The sequence below is a fragment of the Daktulosphaira vitifoliae genome, unplaced genomic scaffold, assembly GCF_025091365.1.
Source record: "Daktulosphaira vitifoliae isolate Bord-2020 unplaced genomic scaffold, ASM2509136v1 Scaffold_2, whole genome shotgun sequence".
NCBI lineage: Eukaryota > Metazoa > Arthropoda > Insecta > Hemiptera > Phylloxeridae > Daktulosphaira > Daktulosphaira vitifoliae.
In genome coordinates this window covers 32,619,551-32,640,089 of record NW_026099573.1, presented here as the reverse complement: position 1 = coordinate 32,640,089, position 20,539 = coordinate 32,619,551, and the positions used below count along the sequence as shown (strand labels likewise).

At 25.3% G+C, this 20,539-nt stretch overlaps 1 protein-coding gene across 10 annotated transcripts in view; it reads left to right on the top strand.

Moving 5' to 3' along the window:
- The first annotated feature begins 3,709 nt into the window (after positions 1 to 3,709).
- Positions 3,710 to 20,539, top strand: part of LOC126899873 (uncharacterized) — a 42,509-nt gene continuing 25,679 nt past the window's right edge. For 2 of the 10 annotated variants that reach the window (XM_050675117.1, XM_050675116.1), the window contains exons 1-2: positions 3,724 to 4,394; positions 9,378 to 9,604. In XM_050675117.1, the coding sequence (XP_050531074.1) occupies positions 3,844 to 4,394; positions 9,378 to 9,604 (778 nt within the window). In that variant the 5' untranslated portion in view covers positions 3,724 to 3,843. Of the gene's footprint in view, positions 4,395 to 6,226; positions 7,351 to 8,934; positions 10,708 to 20,539 lie in introns of those variants that run through there. The other 8 variants (XM_050675119.1, XM_050675120.1, XM_050675123.1 and 5 more) reach the window with 6 other exon arrangements.

The following is a 20,539-nucleotide window of genomic DNA, read 5'->3' as shown; positions in this document are numbered from 1 at the left end:
CATATTAATAATCAAAATCAGTATTAATTTAAAACAATTTTTTTTGTTCTTAATTATTATTTTTTATATGTTAATACTTATTTTTTAATAACAATTAATAATATTAAAACTTAGAAGTGATAGAAAAAGTCTAATGTGAAAACATCGCGACAAGTTGATTTAAAATAGTATATTTTTGTTTCTGATGAAAGTTCCTTATAGTCCAGTGTATAAAACTTATAATCTTGTTATAAGTAACAAACATTTTTTACTGAAAAGTATTGCATCAAGCCCTTTAAATTTTTATACACGTTATAGGTAAAGAAAAATACAACTACTTTATAATTTTTATAATATCTCCGTAACAATTACAATATTAAATTATTGAATATCAATTGACTACTAAATGTAATTATTATTTAATTTTTGACTATGCCACTGCACTATCGTATTTTACATTAAATAATATGAATGTAAGGAATTTTTTAACGATAATTGTAACCTTTTATAAATCGTTATAAATTGAATTTATAATAAAAATAGATAAAAGAGATATTGAAAAATGAATTAATTTTACTTTAAAACTACAGCACAAAAATTAATTTATAAGAAACACAAATTGTGGTTATAATAAAAAATGTAGCGAAAAACTATAAATATATTTAGATAAGGCACAATAAGATATTTCCAAGTAAAAAGACATATTTAACCTAATTTTTTTATCCTTTAAAGTTGATTTTTGTGAAAGTATATAGTAAAAAAAAAAACGGTAGCACAGTGGGGTCGTGGCATAGTGGAGACATTGCATAGTAGGGTCCAGTATAGATTTAATCTGACAGTGATTAAAATCACTATCATAAGAAACGCTTCGATGCAAATCTGTAGATAGTGTTTAATTTTAAAAAATTGATGGATAATTGCAAAAGCAACATCAACTTCTATTAAAATAAAATACAAAACCCATAATTATCATACAAAAATAGTATATTTTTCAATATGGTAGCCATTTGCGTATAGAAGATAGATCGTCGGGACAAATTTTTTTTTTTCATTTTGTAGTACATAAAATAAGCTTTAATTTTATATATGTTTAAAGGACGCAGTATTTCCGGAACATTTTCAAAAATTAAGTTGAAAAAGTTATTTTTTGTAAAAAAGTTACTATTTTAAATCCTCCCAGTGAGCAGAATAAGTGTTAGATTTTCAAAAAAAATTATATCAAATGAAAGGGAAATATCTAAGGTTTCAATACAAAAAAATATTATTTTTATTTGTTCATTTTTGAAAAAGTTATGGCAGTTTTAAGTACAAAAAACATCCCGATAAAATGTAATTTTTATCGCAAACATTACATTTTTTTTTAAATTTTCGACAGCCATTTGCACATAGAAGATAAGATGTCGGGACAAATTTTTTTTTTTCATTTGATAGTATATAACATAACCTTTGATTTGATATATGTTTAAAGGACGCAGTATTTCCGGAACATTTTCAAAAGTTCAGTTGAAAAAGATCTATGTTTTTTACAATATTTTAAGTTTTGAACGCCCCCTATATAAGGGGAAATTGTCCAATTTTAATAAAAAGTATGTCAAATGAAAGATGTACTTATAATGTATTTAGAAAAAAAAAATTTGTGCTGATATATACATTTTTCAAAAAGTTATAGCATTTTTAAGTTGAAAATTTAAAATCGAAAATCGAAAATTTTAACACAAAAATAGTGTTTTTTTAACTACGGCAGCCGTTTAAATGTAGAAAAAAAAGTGTCGGGACAAATTTTTTTTTTTCATTTTGTAGTACATAAAATAAGCTTTAATTTGATATATGTTTAAAGGACGCAGTCTTTCCGGAACATTTTCAAAAATTAAGTTGAAAAAATTAATTTTTGTAAAAAAGTTGCCATTTTAAATCCCCCCCAATGAGCAGGTTAAGTGATAGATTTTCAAAAAAATGATATCAAATGAAAGGTAAATATCTAAGGTTTTAGTATAAAAAAAAATTATGTTGATTTGTTGATTTTTCAAAAAGTTATGGAAGTTTTAAGAAAAAAAAGTGAAAAAATTTCGAAAATTAGCGATTTTTAAATTTGTAATTTTTTTGGATATTTCCCCCATTTGCGGGGAACGAGGGAATTTTTTTCAATTTTTAAGGGTAATGTCTTCAACTAGATACGATTTGTGATCTTTTGACGTATTTTTGAAAGAAATCGGTCCAGTGAGAGCTAAGAAAAAGTGGCAACAGACATAAAAAAAAAAAAAAACACATCATAGTAAAATTAATACCTTCTCCGCTTCGCATCGAAGCTAAAATAGAATAAAACAAATCAATTTTACTGAGTTGTTTAACAGCAAATTTACTATTTTTAGTTAATGAAAGTGGACTTAAATACTCTCATGTTTGAAGGAGCGAATTTTAATTATTTTCAAAATTTTTAAACAAAATCTAGAATAATTGATACCTTTGAGTTAAAGAGTCTTAGTTTTTATAAGGAGCCATTAATTTAAATTTGAAAAATGTTGAAAATTATAAGGCGAATATACATTATTTCTTTGTTGGACCTATTTTAAGCTCACAACATATTTTCGCTTTGTTGCGAAGCTGAAAGGACTTTGTGATGGTATGCGTTTATTTTTGTATCCATCCATAAAAATTGTTCGCTCTCACTGAATTGATTTTAATAATCAATACGGAAAGTGTCCGATTTTAATCTATCGGCGCCAAAAATTTGAAAATACCTCATAAATGTGATATTTACTTACCACTCATGTAAACTTTCAATTATTGATGTTTTAGAATGTCTGACAACCACTCGACTTAAGAAATAAAAAATTAATCGTGTAGAATTTTTCCCCATTTATTGAAATTACCATTTATGAAACTTTTCAAAAAAATATCTAATAATTATTAAAAAATCCAAGTACATTGGAGTCGCAGCACAGTATGACTGTGGCATAGTTGGGACTAGTGCTAAAGTATAATAAAACAATAAGAAAGTTTTTGCTCTTGCATTTAATTTAGTGCAAAATATAAGTCTTCCTTGTATACCCATTCAAGAATTTTTTTACTTGAGACAGTTATCAGTTTATGCGTTTGGTATTCATAATCTGATAGATGATAGTTCAATGATACTTCTTTATCACAAAGAAAAAGCTCATAAAGGACCTGATGAGTTCTTTTTTATTGAGGTATATTAATTTTTTTTTTCTCGATATGTCATATGATTACAAATAGTATCTAGTCGAAATTTTATAAAAATTAAAAAAAAATCCTTCAGAGAATTATTCCTTCATCCATTATGAGGATGCGTCTGGTCGACAGAAGTCATAAAAATGATGTTAAATCATTGCAAGGTAGAGTAGACCTCAAATAAATGGGATAGAGACTTAGGGCAAAAAAAATATTTTAAGTAAAATACCAGATGTTTCATATTATTCTTTTTTTTTGTAGAACAGATATATCCATTTTTTATCACAGTTAATATATTTGACAATTTGTAAATTATTTATAAATAACAATTAATCACACTGTAATATATTATACAAATATAGCAAATAGACATTGGTATTATTGTAATTTAAATCGATAAAAATTTTCATAAACAAAAAAATAAATCATATAAATTTATTATTATACTACAGCAAATAAATTAAAGGAAACACTTTATATTACAATTTAAATTACGTCAAATGACAATTTATATTCAAATAATTGAAGTTTTTAATACAGTAATACTTTAAATAATATACCTGTAATATACCTTTTAAATACTTATAAATAGTAAAAAAGATTGTCACTTTTAATAGTTCATTAGAAAAATAAAAAATTTACTTTTAAATTTTTTTAATTGTTATTACAAATATTATGAAATCGTTTACTATTGTAACATTTTCGCTTATTTTGTTGGGTGGTGTTTTATTGACATCATGTAATCAGACAAACGTTGTTGATATATTGAATTCACTTCTTAAGGTAGAAAAATGGTCGTTCTCGGACAAATACACTTGGTACAAAACTAATACTCTTGAAGTATTAAATATTAATAATTTACTCATAAGTGATTCTATGAATACTGTTACTGAAGATAACGTGGACGAAAAACTATTACAAACATCTTTATTGATAAGATATGAGTACGCAAAAACTATACATTGGCTTGCTGACATGTTAACTTTTATGAATAATGATTGTATGATTCAAAATGATGAAGAAAGTATCGAGATTCAAAAAGAATTTATGAGAATATTTAAATCAACTCTTACAAAAGCAAAAATGGTAACAACACGTTTTTTAAGCGCATTACAATTCATAGACGATTTAAAAGTAAGTGTTGAAAAAAAAAAATTCTATGATTTAAGTGATATATTGAATAACTTTAACGAATTTGAAATCAATACACAATTAAATGATGATAGGTTCTATATTTTATACGTAATAATTGACGATATGTTAAAATTTATAATCGACGACATAGAAAATTATTTAAATAAGTTTCATGATGATGATGATAATGATCCACTTGATGGGGATTTAAAGGTAGAGAAATTACAAAATACATATAGGATTCAATCGATAAAAAATTTTTGTTACGTAAAAAATGAAATTTCTAAAAAATTTTTAAAAAAAAATACCACACCTTTTGATTTTCTTCTTAAATATATTACCGATAGTATCGATGATATAATTAAAATCAATTACACCGATCTTGGATTCGAATATGACAAGATGACAAAAACAAGTTTCTATAAACTGTAAAAAAAAAAACTAGTGTAAAATACTTCAATTTAGTTTTAAGTGATATTCTGATTGTATTAGTTAAGTTTCAAATGTAAACACGAAAAACATACTAAATTTTCATTGTATGATTTATGTAATCAAAGAATTATATTGATTTATTTTACTTTAAAATTATTTATTGCTTGATCTATGTAATACCCATCTTAAATAAATACATACATAAAAATGAACTATTGTTAATTTTGAATGAGTACCATTCTCATAACTTGTCAAAATTTCAGGTTGAATTGCTTTTATAATTTTTCAATACATGAGCAGAAAAACTATATACAAGTGATTCATTTAAATTTCATTAACGCTATCCGATCAATTTCTCTTAAAATATTTTTTTGTTCGATTTATGTTAGTTAGCATAATATTAATATGATGTCAATTGCTATGTAATGGAAGATATTAAAGCCTATGTAAATACTATAAAACAGTTAACTAGTATCATTTTTAGTAGTTCTTTTAGAAAAATAAAAAATTTACTTTTTAGTTTTGTAAATTGTTATTACAAATAACATGAAATCGTTTACTATTGTAATATTTTCGCTTATTTTGTTTGGTGTTTTTTTGTTAACATCATGTAATCAGACAAACGTTATAAATAATATTAAATTCACTTCTTAAGATAGAAAAATGGTCGTTCTCGGACAAATACACTTGGTACAAAACTAATACTCTTGAAGTATTAAATATTAATAATTTACTCATACGTGATTCAGAAGTGAATAAGCTGAACGATTAGAGAATTTTCTAATGTATATTTTGTAATAGATCATAAAGTTTAACAAGTTTTTTAAATGAAGTTTAAATGAAATTTTAAAATATATCAATTGAAAAATACAATATTTACACATTATTTTAAAATTAAACAGGTTCACTTCGAAACGTTTTTTATGGCAATAATGTTAATTACAGTTAAATATCATTTATATTTGTCTGAACTATGCCTCTAACTATTAGAAAATTAAGTAGTTTTTAAATTTATCCCATTATTATGATTTATTTGAATTTTTGGGTCAGTCTTACATTTTTCTCAGCACCTTACTGGACTGATTTTTTTCAACGATATGTCATAAGATTACATATAGTATCAAATAGTAAATTCCTCCGTTCCCCATAAATAGGGTAAAATTTCCTAAAAAGTACGATTTTTATAGTCGGTAAATTACAATATTTTTTTTCCTTTTTTGATCTAAAACCGCCTTAACTTTTTAAAATACAGATAATCAAAACAAATTTTATTCCATAAATACTTAATTTTTTTTTTCTCGATATGTCATAAGATTACAAATAGTATCTAGTTGAAATTTTTAAAAATTAGAAAAAAATCCTTCAGAGAATTTCCTAGAAAAACTAAGTGTGTATCTTAAAACATAGCTTATGTGATATATCTATCTATAGTACAGTATATTCCTAAAATTGAGAAAGTTTTTTTAATTTTAATTTAATTATAATTTTACAGCAAACACATTAAATGAATCACTTTTGTTAGCATAATATTAATATGACGTCAATTGCTATGTAATGGAAGATATTAAATCTCTTGTCAATTGTATAAAACAGTTAATTAGGAAACTATTTAATAGTTCTCTTAAATAAAAATTAACTTTTGAGTTTTGTATTACATATATGTTATTATAAATAACATGAAATCGTTTAACATTGTAACATTTTCGCTTATTTTGTTTGGTGGTTTTTTATTAACATCATGTAATCAGACAAACGTTGTTGATATATTGAATTCACTTCTTAAAACAGAAAAATGGACATTCGGTGAAAAAAACACGTATTATAATTATCCTAATCTAGTTTCAAGTGATTTACTCATAAATGACTCTCAGAACGGGAATATTGTTACTGAAGATAACGTAAAAATAAAATTATTAGAAGCATCGCAATTGATAAGTTATGAGTACGCAATAACTCTGCATTGGCTTGCATATAAATTAATTTCATTAAACTATTATTTTTCTCAACATTTTTCTACAGCAGATTTAGAGACTCGAAAACAATATAGTGACACAATGAAATCAATTATGACAAAAGTAAAGAAGTTAACACAACGTTTTTTCAGTGCATTACAATTCATAGACAATTTAGATATAAGTTATCAAAAACTATTCTTGAAACGTCTTAGTGAAATATTGTTAATCTTCAATGAATTTGATTTATATGAATCTTCAAATGAATTATTGTTATCTTTTTACCAATATGTTTTATCTGGTACATTAGAGTCTTCTATTAATTCAGTTATACTATGTATAAATCATTATTATAAGGCAATACCAATTATGCCTATGTCTAATCTTGATGATTTGCATATAAAGTATTATAGTCAATCATATACAAATAAAAAATCTGCTGAAGAACTCGCAGATTTAAAATCTCATTGTAAACTCATTCTCAAAAGTGTTGATGAATTTATAGAAAAAAAATATACTAACCTCGGATTCATATATAACGAGAATTTAGGAGAAAGTTATTATAACTTGTAAAAAAAAAATATTGGTGTAAAACAATTCAATTTAACTTTTGAGTAATATTATAACTTTATTAATTGAAAATTCCTTTTAAAATAAACTAAATTTAAATAAAACATTGTAATAAAATAAAAATATTCATTTATTTTTAAGGTTAAAATAATTTATCGCTCAAACAATGCGATCCCATCTTTAAATTAATTTTTATGAAATAAAAAACTATTGTTAATTTTAAATAATTTTTATTCTCAAGTGTCCTTAAATTTATTGAAAAAAATAAACAAACCCGTAAAAAAAATAATGGCGTAAAACATTACTTATATTTTTTAAATATCTTAACAAAATTTGAATAAGTATCCCATATATTTCCAATCCAAAGGAAGCTTATTGTCTATAGTTTACAAGATTAAAAGTTCATTAGAATCAGTGCTTTTTAAAAGAAGATGTAGTAGTTTTTTAATTCAGAAATTAAAATATTAAAAATTTTTAGGTATGTACTATTGATATACTATTTAATCCTTCAAATTGATAAACAAGAAATATTTTTTCAAGTATGTGTTTTGTATTCAAAATATGTTTGAGTAAGATATATGTTTCAATTATTGAGGTTGTAATATATAAAAAATATGCAGAAATTGCATAAAAATTTAATATTGCCTCTTATAAATAAAAATTAATTAAGTTATTTTTAAAACACTTTTTGAAAATTCTTGAGTTTTTTCCTACGCGATCACAAGGGTTAAAACGTTTTTTATATAAAGCTTTTGGTTTCATTGTATTATATACTTTTAAAGATATCTTTGGTCCTCTGGGTTATTTAGAATATAGCGTCTCATTTAATACAGCAGGAACTGCTAAATGGAAATGTTTTAATGTCTTTTGTTTACATTTACTGTTAACAGAAAATAAAATAAAGGAATTATGAAATAACAAGGCATAAAAATTGAAAAAAATAAAATAAACACCTGTAATTGTTTCACGTTCATACTGCCAGGGATGAATTAATTCCTATATGAGCTCCGGGAAGTACCTTGAGATACTTATTCCCTCTATACTCACATTTTCATTGAATTTTTATTTAAATCAAATCCAAAGAAATCCTATTGTCTATAGAATACTCGGTTAAAATTTCATTGGATACAATGTTTAAAAGAAATATACAGTAGTATTTAAATAATTATCTAAAATTGAAGTAGTTTTTTTAATTTAGAATGATGAAAGGTTTAACTAGATTAAAATTGGGTTCATTTGACGTATTTATTATTAGAATTAGTTTGTGAGATCTGAGAATATTTATAGAAAGATCACCAGAGAATAACATACCACCTGAAACCTAATATCTTCTCACGTTCTCATAGAAATCTAAAATACTGATTGTTAAAGAATTGTCAAAAATCATATATAAATTTAAATGAATCACTTTTGTTAGCATAATATTAATATGACGTCAATTGCTATATAATGGAAGATATTAAAGCCTATGTAAATACTATAAAACAGTTAACTAGTATCATTTTTAGTAGTTCTTTTAGAAAAATAAAAAATTTACTTTTTAGTTTTGTAAATTGTTATTACAAATAACATGAAATCGTTTAACATTGTAACATTTTCGCTTATTTTGTTTGGTGGTTTTTTATTAACATCATGTAATCAGACAAACGTTGTTAATATATTGAATTCACTTCTTAAGATAGAAAAATGGTCGTTCTCGGACAAATACACTTGGTACAAAACTAATACTCTTGAAGTATTAAATATTAATAATTTACTCTTACGTGATTCTATGAATACTGTTAATGAAGATAACGTGGACGAAAAACTATTACAAACATCTTTATTGATAAGTTATGAATACGCAAAAACTATACATTGGCTTGCTGACATGTTAACTTTTATGAATTATGATTGTTGTGTTAAAAATGATGAAGAAAGTATCGAGATTCAAAAAGAATTTATGAGAATATTTAAATCAACTCTTACAAAAGCAAAAATGGTAACAACACGTTTTTTAAGCGCATTACAATTCATAGACGATTTAAAATTAAGTGTTGAAAAAAAAAAAATCTATGATTTAATTGAAATATTAAGCAGATTTAACGAAATTGAAATCAATACAGAATTAAATGATGATAGGTTCTATATTTTATACGTAAATATTGACGATATGTTAAAAAGTATAATCAACCACACAGTAAATTATTTAGATAGATTTCATAATGATGATGATGATGATAATGATCCACTTGATTGGGATTCAAAGGTAGAGAAATTAGAAAATACATATAGGATTCATTCGATAAAAAATTTTTGTTACGTAAAAAATGAAATTTCTAAAAAATTTTTAAGAAAAAATACCACACCTATTGATTTTCTACTTAAACACATTACCAAAAGTGTCGATGATATAATTAAAATCAATTACACCGATCTTGGATTCGAATATGACAAGATGACAAAAACAAGTTTCTATAACCTGTAAAAAAAAACTAGTGTAAAATACTTCAATTTAGTTTTAAGTGATATTCTGATTGTATTAGTTAAGTTTCAAATTTAAACAAGAATAACTTACTAAATTTTCATTGTATGATTTATGTAATCAAAGAATTATATTGATTTATTTTACTTTAAAATTATTTATTGCTTGATCTATGTAATATCCATCTTAAATAAATGCATATTAATAAATTAACTATTGTTAATTTTGAATGAGTACCATTCTCATAACTTGTCAAAATTTCAGGTTGAATTGCTTTTATAATTTTTCAATACATGAGTAGAAAAACTATATACAAGTGATTCATTTAAATTTCTTTAACGCTATCCGCTCAATTTCTCTTAAAATATTTTTTTGTTCGATTTATGTTAGGTAACATAATATTAATAGGACGTCAATTGCTATGTAATGGAAGATATTAAATCTCTTGTCAATTGTATAAAACAGTTAATTAGGAAACTATTTAATAGTTCTCTTAAATAAAAATTAACTTTTGAGTTTTGTATTACATATATGTTATTATAAATAACATGAAATCGTTTAACATTGTAACATTTTCGCTTATTTTGTTTGGTGGTTTTTTATTAACATCATGTAATCAGACAAACGTTGTTGATATATTGAATTCACTTCTTAAAACAGAAAAATGGACATTCGGTGAAAAAATCTTACTCGTGATTCGTTAAACTACAAAATTAAAATTAACGATAGATGTAATTTTTCTGTACTTAAATATATTATTTGCACGATTCTTGCAAGTGCATACTACTACACTGTATATTATTTGCCATAATATTGTTGCATTAAGGTGTAAAACTAAAAATTTATTTCGTTTGGAAAGTTAGCAAATGTTCATAATGTCTTTTTACAATTAAAATACTAAACAAGAAGTTGAAATTTCATTAAATTACTTACATATCGCATTACATTATGTTAGCCGTACATAATTTGTTTTAGGAACTAAGTTAAATAGTTTTCTCATACTTCAAAGTTTTAAAAGTGTATATTCCACTTGAGCACTTGTAATTAATATTCTGAATTTTTGCTTTGCGATGGCTTGATGTAAGTAATTATTTACGAATATTTGTGTTGTACCTTGTACTGGTTTATTCCATCAATTAATGTCAACCATCATTAAATAATGTAAGAGTAAATTTTTTAATTAAGATTGTCTCATTTTGAAATTTATAATATAGTCTTATTTTTTTTTATTTTGGTTATGATAAAGTTGTAATGTTATCGAATTAGTAATTTAAAATTTTACAAAAAAAAAAATTTATTGAAAATTTCCACGATTTATTTTAAGTACATATTAATTATAAACACTATAAATTTTTCATTGTAACTTAAATATTTGTATCAGCTGTTACTATAATTATCTACTGATAATAAAGTAGACACGATAATATATACGCGTATGTATGTTACGTGTATTAATATTCGGAATACAAACTCACGCGCAACTTGGTGGGGGGGGGTGTAATAGTTTTCCACTGAAAATAATTCCTTAAGAAATATATACGGAATTCAGTAATTAAATAATTAATGTTAAGTTTCTTAGAACCCTATTTGACCTCCAGTCGAGTTTAATCTGGTTTTAAAGTCAACCCAATTAAAATTTCTTTAGCCATAAAAAACTTACACTTTTATTCCAGTTACCTAGTAATAAGAAACTTCTTCATTAAAATTTTCTAATTACAATTGGTTGTAATACGACTTTATTCTGATACGATTCTCAAATACTCGTCAATAGTAACCCAAGAAATCCACAACAGAATAGTTGGCTAGACTGTATCTTGAGCACTGATGATTTTTAATTAGTTTATATTCTCTTAGAGAAACAACCAAGGTTCAACAGTTTAAAGTGTTATGCAATCGAATAACAGGGTTTATTAATAATTAAATAAAATAATACAAGATCTGTGTATATGAGATATGTTGAGAGAGTCGACATCACGCCGCAAATAATATAAGAATTATAATAGTTTCAATCGAAAATTAAATAATAATAATAAATTGAAATACTATTAATTAGACGTTATACGATTGTGTATGGTAAGCGTCGACTGCTTGTTACATCGCATCTTAACTAACGGCTTTCCGTAAGACTTTTTACATTGTCCTGTATATCTAAATATACAGAGTGTTTAGTAAGTAAGGAATCATTGTTACAAACAATGAGAACAATAGATATACGTTTCTTTACTTACTGAACATAATGTATATATTTCAAAAATGTACAAAAAGAAGAAGACTCTTAAATGAAAGCAATAGGGATCAATTTGTTCTGGTTTTTTAGGTCTTGTTAAGGACCATTGTTAATTCCTCGAGCACATAAGTATTTGGCATTCTTACCTACTTTGTATTACTTTCTTGGACTTCAAGGAAATTATAATATAGAATGTAGGAATGAATGACTTTGTTCACACTAAAAACGGGGTAGTCAAGATTTATTATTAATACATTAATTTCAAACCATTTCTGTATATTTTTTATTATATATTCACAAAAAGCATACCAAAAAAAGCTTTTTTTCCTTAGTATACAATAATAAAGTTAAATTTTGATCAGTGTATTTTTAAAAAAGTTATAGCAAAATTAAAAGAGACGAATTGTTATAGAAAATTCGCGATTTTTGGGTTTAAAGTCAAATAACTCATAGGGAAATTTTGTGGAAACGTTTTTCTTTTTTCAAATGATAAATTAATCTCAAAAAGCTTTAATTTTGTGTAAGTTTGAAAAACAAGTACGTCCTGGAATATTTTTAAAAATTGAAAATTAAATTACTTCTTTTACTTTTACGGCCAACTTTATTTAATTTATAAAAATCATAAAAAAAGAAGCTTATTGTATCTTGTATATCCTATTAAGATTTAATTAGATAGTGTTTTAAAAAAAGTTATATCTGTTTACAATACGGAAATATTTTAATTAAAATTCCGTTTTTAATTTTATAAAATTAAGGGGTTTATTCCAATTTTCGTCGACGATAGGTTCAACTAGATTTCGCCCGGGAGAGGCTGACAGTGCTCTGCACACCCTCTTCCGGTGCGAGGCGTGGGCCCAGTAGCGGGACTCTTTGGAATCCTGACTAGGGTCCACGTCGGGTACATGTTGGACTTGATGTTGAGGAGCCGGGAGGAGTGGAGGCTCGCCCAGGCGTTCGCCGAATCCATCTTGAAAAAGACAGAGGTAGCGAAACACCTGAGACAGAAGTAGCCACTCCGCCCGGCACAAGAGGACCCGAGGTGCTGGTTCAGGCCGGTGCCTTGGGTTTTTGTTTCTGTGTTATTTGTTTTTTATTTGTGTTTTGTGAGTTATTTTGTCAACTCTTCCTAATGGTTCCCATTCTGGGATCTCAGGAACGGAAGGGGGCCCACCATGTTGCGAATCCGCACTTGATGAATTTAGGGCTGATTCACAATATGGTGGAGTGAATTATATGGGTGGCGTGGGCAGCCTTGAAGTAATGCCTAATGGCACTTCTAGGGCGGCACACAGTAATGCCGACCGTGAAAAAAAAGGTTCAACTAGATTAAAATTATGATCTTTTAGAGTATTTATCATTAAAATCGTTCTAGTGAGAGCTGAGAATTTTTATGGACAAACAAACAAAAAAACGCACACTTTCATAAAAAAGTTCTTAGTTTTCCATCGAATCTAAAGCTGTAAAGTACTATTTTTTAAACTTTTTTAATAAAATTTGATGATGTTAAAAAAGACTTCGAAAGGAATTTTTTCGAAAAAGTATTCAACTTTTCACTGTAACAAAATATGGTATAATCTAATAATGATGAAATCGATACCATTAGATACATAATTTTAAAGGAGTTCAAAAATATAATTTTTTTGTTTTGTACAAAACAAATTACCAGGAAAAGTGCAATTACCAAAAAAAATATATGTAAAACTCATAAGTTAAAAGAAATTCCAATTTTATTTTTGTCAGTGTCTTTTTTTTGTACAATTTTTTATAAGTTTGTAAAATAATATTTAACATCCTTAAATATTTTTTGACTCTGAAGACAATGGTGTATTATAATTAGATTTTGGTTATGACAATTATTTCACAATTTAGTTGGTTTATTTGACTTCTAAACTAAAAAAAAAAAAACGATAACACAGTTGGGTCGCAGCACAGTGGAGACGTGACATGTTGGGTCAAGTATAATGATATCTGATATATAATGATATTTTTTTTGAAAATCTTATTTTCTTATTAACTTTGATAATAATTTTCACCATGAAAACAAACTAAAGTCTTAAATTTTTCCTTTTCATATTAAAGTATATTACATAAGTTTTAATTCAAGATNATATACAGAGTGTTTAGTAAGTAAGGAATCATTGTTACAAACAATGAGAACAATAGATATACGTTTCTTTACTTACTGAACATAATGTATATATTTCAAAAATTTCAATTATTAAGTTAATTTTTGTGAAAAAGTTGTCATTTTGAACCCCATAATTTTGTGCAGGTAAAGGGTGAGACTTATAAAAAAATATTTAAAATGATAGATAAAGATATCACGCATTTATAAAAAAAAATTATATTGATTTGGTCATTTTTTACAATGTTATGGTAGTTTTAAATATAATTATTGGAAGAATTTCGAAAATTATCATAGTAAAATTAATATCTTCTCAGCTTTGCATCGAAGATAAAATAATTAAAACAAAATTGTCTTTTTAACTATTACTGATTTTGATTTTTAATGTGTTAATAATAATTAGTGCAGAATATAATTTTTAACTTTTTTGTGGCCCTTTAATACTGATTTATTGAAAGTTTATATTACAAAAAAAATTGAATTTATTAACATGATTTTTAGCTGACATCATTAAATGGAAAATTTTATGAGAATTAAAATAATGGTATTGTTAAGATTAATATGCCGTCAGGAAATTTTATAATTACTATTTACTGTAAATTTATCAGAAAAACTCAATATTTTTATTGTAATACATCATTTAAATAGAAATCGTAATATTGATTTCCAAGTAACTATGGTGTTTAAAAAGATTCTACAATTGAAATATTTATAACTTAATTGATTTTAATGATTTACTTTAATTTATTTTATGATTTCTAAATTTATACTTTTTTTGTAAATTTCCCCCATTTAAGGGGACCGTTGAAAGAAATCTGTTCAGTAAAAGATGAGAAATAGTGGTAATAGACACAAAAAAAAACACATCATTGTACAATTAATAATCTGAGAAGGTAGCTTCGCTTCGAAGCTAAAATTAAGTAATTTACAGAATATTTATGACCTTTTCTACAATTAGTTGAGTTATAGAGTATAAATAAAATATAAACAATAATGTGAATGTTTAATTAAATTAAGTTTAAATGCATTGTTTGATATATTATTTTTGATATAATTGTAAAGTATACCTAACTAATATGCTTCTGAAATAAACTTATTCCTTGTTCATTACTTTTAAGTTGTATTTTCATGAGCAAATCATAATCCTTTACCATACTGCCATATTTATCAAAGTCAATTTTCGAAACTTTATTCATATGATCCCACATATTGTTTGATAAATGATCTATAATATTCCAAGGATTCAAGACCGGAAAGTCTAATTTATTCTCCAAATCAGAAAAATCTACGCAAAAAAAAAATTCGTCAAGAGATTTTGAACGATAGTGCATTACCTCCTTAAAGTCTAAAAAATTGAAACATTGTTCACCACGGATTTCTAGTACTTTTATAACACATTCAATTGGATGTGTTGAAATAAATAGTTTTTGAAATATAGATTTCATCGACAATAGCAATTCAAGAAATTTGTGTTCTGCTCTTATTATCCCAGAGGCGGCAGGTGTCATTGCTTTGATATACTCAAAAAATCTATAAATAAATGTTAGGCCAGCACTTTCAATGACGTTTATTACAAGAGCGTAACACTGAATATATACAGATTCGTTTTGTTTAATACACCAATCTACAATGTTGCCCAATTTCAATCTGTTTATAGGTTTAATAAATTTGTATTTTTCGGCTGTTTTTATGAATACATTTTTTTTTGGTTGTTCATTGATTCTAGTTTTTAAATCTGTAAAACTCACTTTCTGATAATGTTCACGAGTCCAGTACCAAGGTTTCTGACAATCGAAAGGTTTAAAATGCTCGTAGACGTCATTATAATAATCTTTGGGGTACATTTTATCCATATCACATGACTCAAAATCGAATGGAAATGGGCACAATACTTCATCCTGGACATAATAATGGTGATTTTGTATATTTAATTCCATAAAGGAAGAAAAGTCTTCTTTTAAACGTATTAAATTTTCCGCGGTAATGACTGGTAGTTCGTCATCACATTTAAATTTTTTAACAAAAATAAAGGTTAATAGATAAATATATCGATAGTACTGCATATTACTTATACTTGTGTCTCAAGTGAACAATATAGTTGTAAAAATTTAATAACAATTCTTTCTTATCTTTAGTTGACACCACACTATGTAAAATAACTTAATGCCTAATGTAATATTTATATATTATTCGACTTCAAAAATTAATTTAAATGATTTATAGAAAAATTGTATTATTTACCAATATATTTTTATTATTTCAAGGTGATTTCAAGGTGGTTTTACATTTTAATTGATTTTACTAGTATTTTAGCTTCGATGCGAAGCGGAGAAGGTATTAATTTTACTATGATGTGTTTTTTTTTTTTATGTCTGTTGCCACTTTTTCTCAGCTCTCACTGGACTGATTTCTTTCAAAAATACGTCAAAAGATCACAAATCGTATCTAGTTGAAGACATTACCCTTAAAAATTGAAAAAAATTCCCTCGTTCCCCGCAAATGGGGGAAATATCCAAAAAAATTACAAATTTAACAATCGCTAATTTTCGAAATTTTTTCACTTTTTTTTCTTAAAACTTCCATAACTTTTTGAAAAATCAACAAAATAACATAATTTTATTTTATACTAAAACCTTAGATATTTACCTTTCATTTGATATCATTTTTTTGAAAATCTATCACTTAACCTACTCATTGAGGGNATTTTTTTGAAAATCTATCACTTAACCTGCTCATTGGGGGGGATTTAAAATGGCAACTTTTTTACAAAAATTAATTTTTTCAACTTAATTTTTGAAAATGTTCCGGAAATACTGCGTCCTTCAAACATATATCAAATTAAAGCTTATTTTATGAACTATAAAATGAAAAAAAAAAATTTGTCCCGACACTTTTTTTTCTACATTTAAACGGCTGCCGTAGTTAAAAAAACACTATTTTTGTGTTAAAATTTTCGATTTTCGATTTTAAATTTTCAACTTAAAAATGCTATAACTTTTTGAAAAATGTATATATCAGCACAAATTTTTTTTTCCTAAATACATTATAAGTACATCTTTCATTTGACATACTTTTTATTAAAATTGGACAATTTCCCCTTATATAGGGGGCGTTCAAAACTTAAAATATTGTAAAAAACATAGATCTTTTTCAACTGAACTTTTGAAAATGTTCCGGAAATACTGCGTCCTTTAAACATATATCAAATCAAAGGTTATGTTATATACTATCAAATGAAAAAAAAAAATTTGTCCCGACATCTTATCTTCTATGTGCAAATGGCTGTCGAAAATTTAAAAAAAAATGTAATGTTTGCGATAAAAATTACATTTTATCGGGATGTTTTTTGTACTTAAAACTGCCATAACTTTTTCAAAAATGAACAAATAAAAATAATATTTTTTTGTATTGAAACCTTAGATATTTCCCTTTCATTTGATATAATTTTTTTTGAAAATCTAACACTTATTCTGCTCACTGGGAGGATTTAAAATAGTAACTTTTTTACAAAAAATAACTTTTTCAACTTAATTTTTGAAAATGTTCCGGAAATACTGCGTCCTTTAAACATATATAAAATTAAAGCTTATTTTATGTACTACAAAATGAAAAAAAAAAATTTGTCCCGACACTTTTTTTTCTACATTTAAACGGCTGCCGTAGTTAAAAAAACACTATTTTTGTGTTAAAATTTTCGATTTTCGATTTTAAATTTTCAACTTAAAAATGCTATAACTTTTTGAAAAATGTATATATCAGCACAATTTTTTTTTTCTAATTACATTATAAGTACATCTTTCATTTGATATACTTTTTATTAAAATTGGACAATTTTCCCTTATATAGGGGGCGTTCAAAACTCGAAATNTACATTATAAGTACATCTTTCATTTGATATACTTTTTATTAAAATTGGACAATTTCCCCTTATATAGGGGGCGTTCAAAACTCGAATTATTGTAAAAAACATAGATCTTTTTCAACTGAACTTTTGAAAATGTTCCGGAAATACTGCGTCCTTTAAACATATATCAAATCAAAGGTTATGTTATATACTATCAAATGAAAAAAAAAAATTTGTCCCGACATCTTATCTTCTATGTGCAAATGGCTGTCGAAAATTTAAAAAAAAATGTAATGTTTGCGATAAAAATTACCTTTTATCGGGATGTTTTTTGTACTTAAAACTGCCATAACTTTTTCAAAAATGAACAAATAAAAATAATATTTTTTTGTATTGAAACCTTAGATATTTCCCTTTCATTTGATATAATTTTTTTTGAAAATCTAACACTTATTCTGCTCACTGGGAGGATTTAAAATAGTAACTTTTTTACAAAAAATAACTTTTTCAACTTAATTTTTGAAAATGTTCCGGAAATACTGCGTCCTTTAAACATATATCAAATTAAAGCTTATTTTATGTACTACAAAATGAAAAAAAAAAATTTGTCCCGACACTTTTTTTTCTACATTTAAACGGCTGCCGTAGTTAAAAAAACACTATTTTTGTGTTAAAATTTTCGATTTTCGATTTTAAATTTTCAACTTAAAAATGCTATAACTTTTTGAAAAATGTATATATCAGCACAATTTTTTTTTTCTAATTACATTATAAGTACATCTTTCATTTGATATACTTTTTATTAAAATTGGACAATTTCCCCTTATATAGGGGGCGTTCAAAACTCGAATATTTGAAACTTTAAATGTTTATATCTAATAAACGAATTAAGTTGTATTAAAAATTCAAATGCCATTTACTATTAAATTAAAAACTCAAACAATTTATTAAATTAAAAATATGTGTTACCATTTAAAAAAACAAATTGACCCCCTTACAAGGCATAAGGGATGAACTTAAAAAGTATTACATAGTTAATAATTCAAGAATAATGTGTAACTAAAGATAATAAAAAAAAATGTTTAAATTATTATTATTCTATAAGTAATTGAGTGGGTTATGATAAAAAAAAATCACCCTGTATATATACACTTAAGACAGTTATCTCTTATGACTTATTTACCTNATGTGTAACTAAAGATAATAAAAAAAAATGTTTAAATTATTATTATTCTATAAGTAATTGAGTGGGTTATGATAAAAAAAAAATCACCCTGTATATATACACTTAAGACAGTTATCTCTTATGACTTATTTACTTTTGATAAAACAAATGAATGCTAAAAATGTTGGTAATTGCACCTGCTTAACCTGCCCGTGCGCTAAAACCGCTACTGGCTAATGGTGACCAATGGATAAAACTAAATGGTTCTCAAATTTTTTAGTAGATAGACAGGTAGAAGATCAGTTTGGCGGAAATGAATTTCAAGTTTGATGGAAACTATAATCTCCCCTTTTAAGGTAGTTTTGATGACTCAACAATAAATTGCGTACAAATAAAGCACTAATATATTATTTATACATAATGACAAGAGAGTGTACAATTTAAAAAAACAGCTGGCAAAACATCTATATATAGACATTTTTTACTTTTATAATAAAATAACCCTATTGAACGTTGCTTTGCAATTAAAGTATTGTATAAATGTAAGTCTTATTTTTTTGTACGATGACCTGTATGGTCACCTAGAAAATAGTGATTTCCGGCTAGTCCTCTTGGCCGTCAATATTGCTGCGGCGGTCGAATCGTTGGCTGTGGTCGTGTTTTAAACACAAATAGTTCCCTCTATATTTTTGTTATGTTTTGTTAATGTTAAAAATAAATTACTCGGAAATAAACTATGTAATTGCAAATAGTTGTTTCTTTATTTCGTTATTCTAAATTTGGTGTAAGCGTTTAATTAAAAGAAAATAATATTACATAACATGGACTTTAAAATTTATATATTAGTAATGATTTAAAATTGTTACGACCCAATATAAACAAAAAACTGAGAATTTATGTATTTATAAAGTTTTTATTTAGGTATTCTAAGTACATCAATGATAAATAGATATTCATATAATGTAATATGAATGTTTGAACACTAAACAGTGTATATTATTTAGAATTTTAAGTTTAGATGGTGTGAGATAGAGAAAAAAAATATTCCTGTTGTACTATATACAATGTATATAGTACAACAGGAATAGGGTGGATCAAAAAAATTTTTAATGAGAACCATTTCAACTTTATTTTATAAATCAAAATAGACATTTTGTGATGGTTTGAGATTTTAAAAAAAATGTTTACTGGTCGCTCAACGTGTTTTGTGTATTATGACCAAAACACCCCAAAAAACAAAACACTGCCTCTGTTATTCAATTTTTGGTCAAAGATTATGATAATTATATCATAATAGTTTGATTTTTACTGTAGAATACAAATTTTTTAGTTTAAGGTAAAAATTGATAGTGTGGATATCATTATATGGTTCTCAAGCTTAAATTTTTTTTATTTTTTATACTGTTTGGCTGATATTTATGTAAATTATAAGTAGGAAAAAAATTATTCACTAATCTT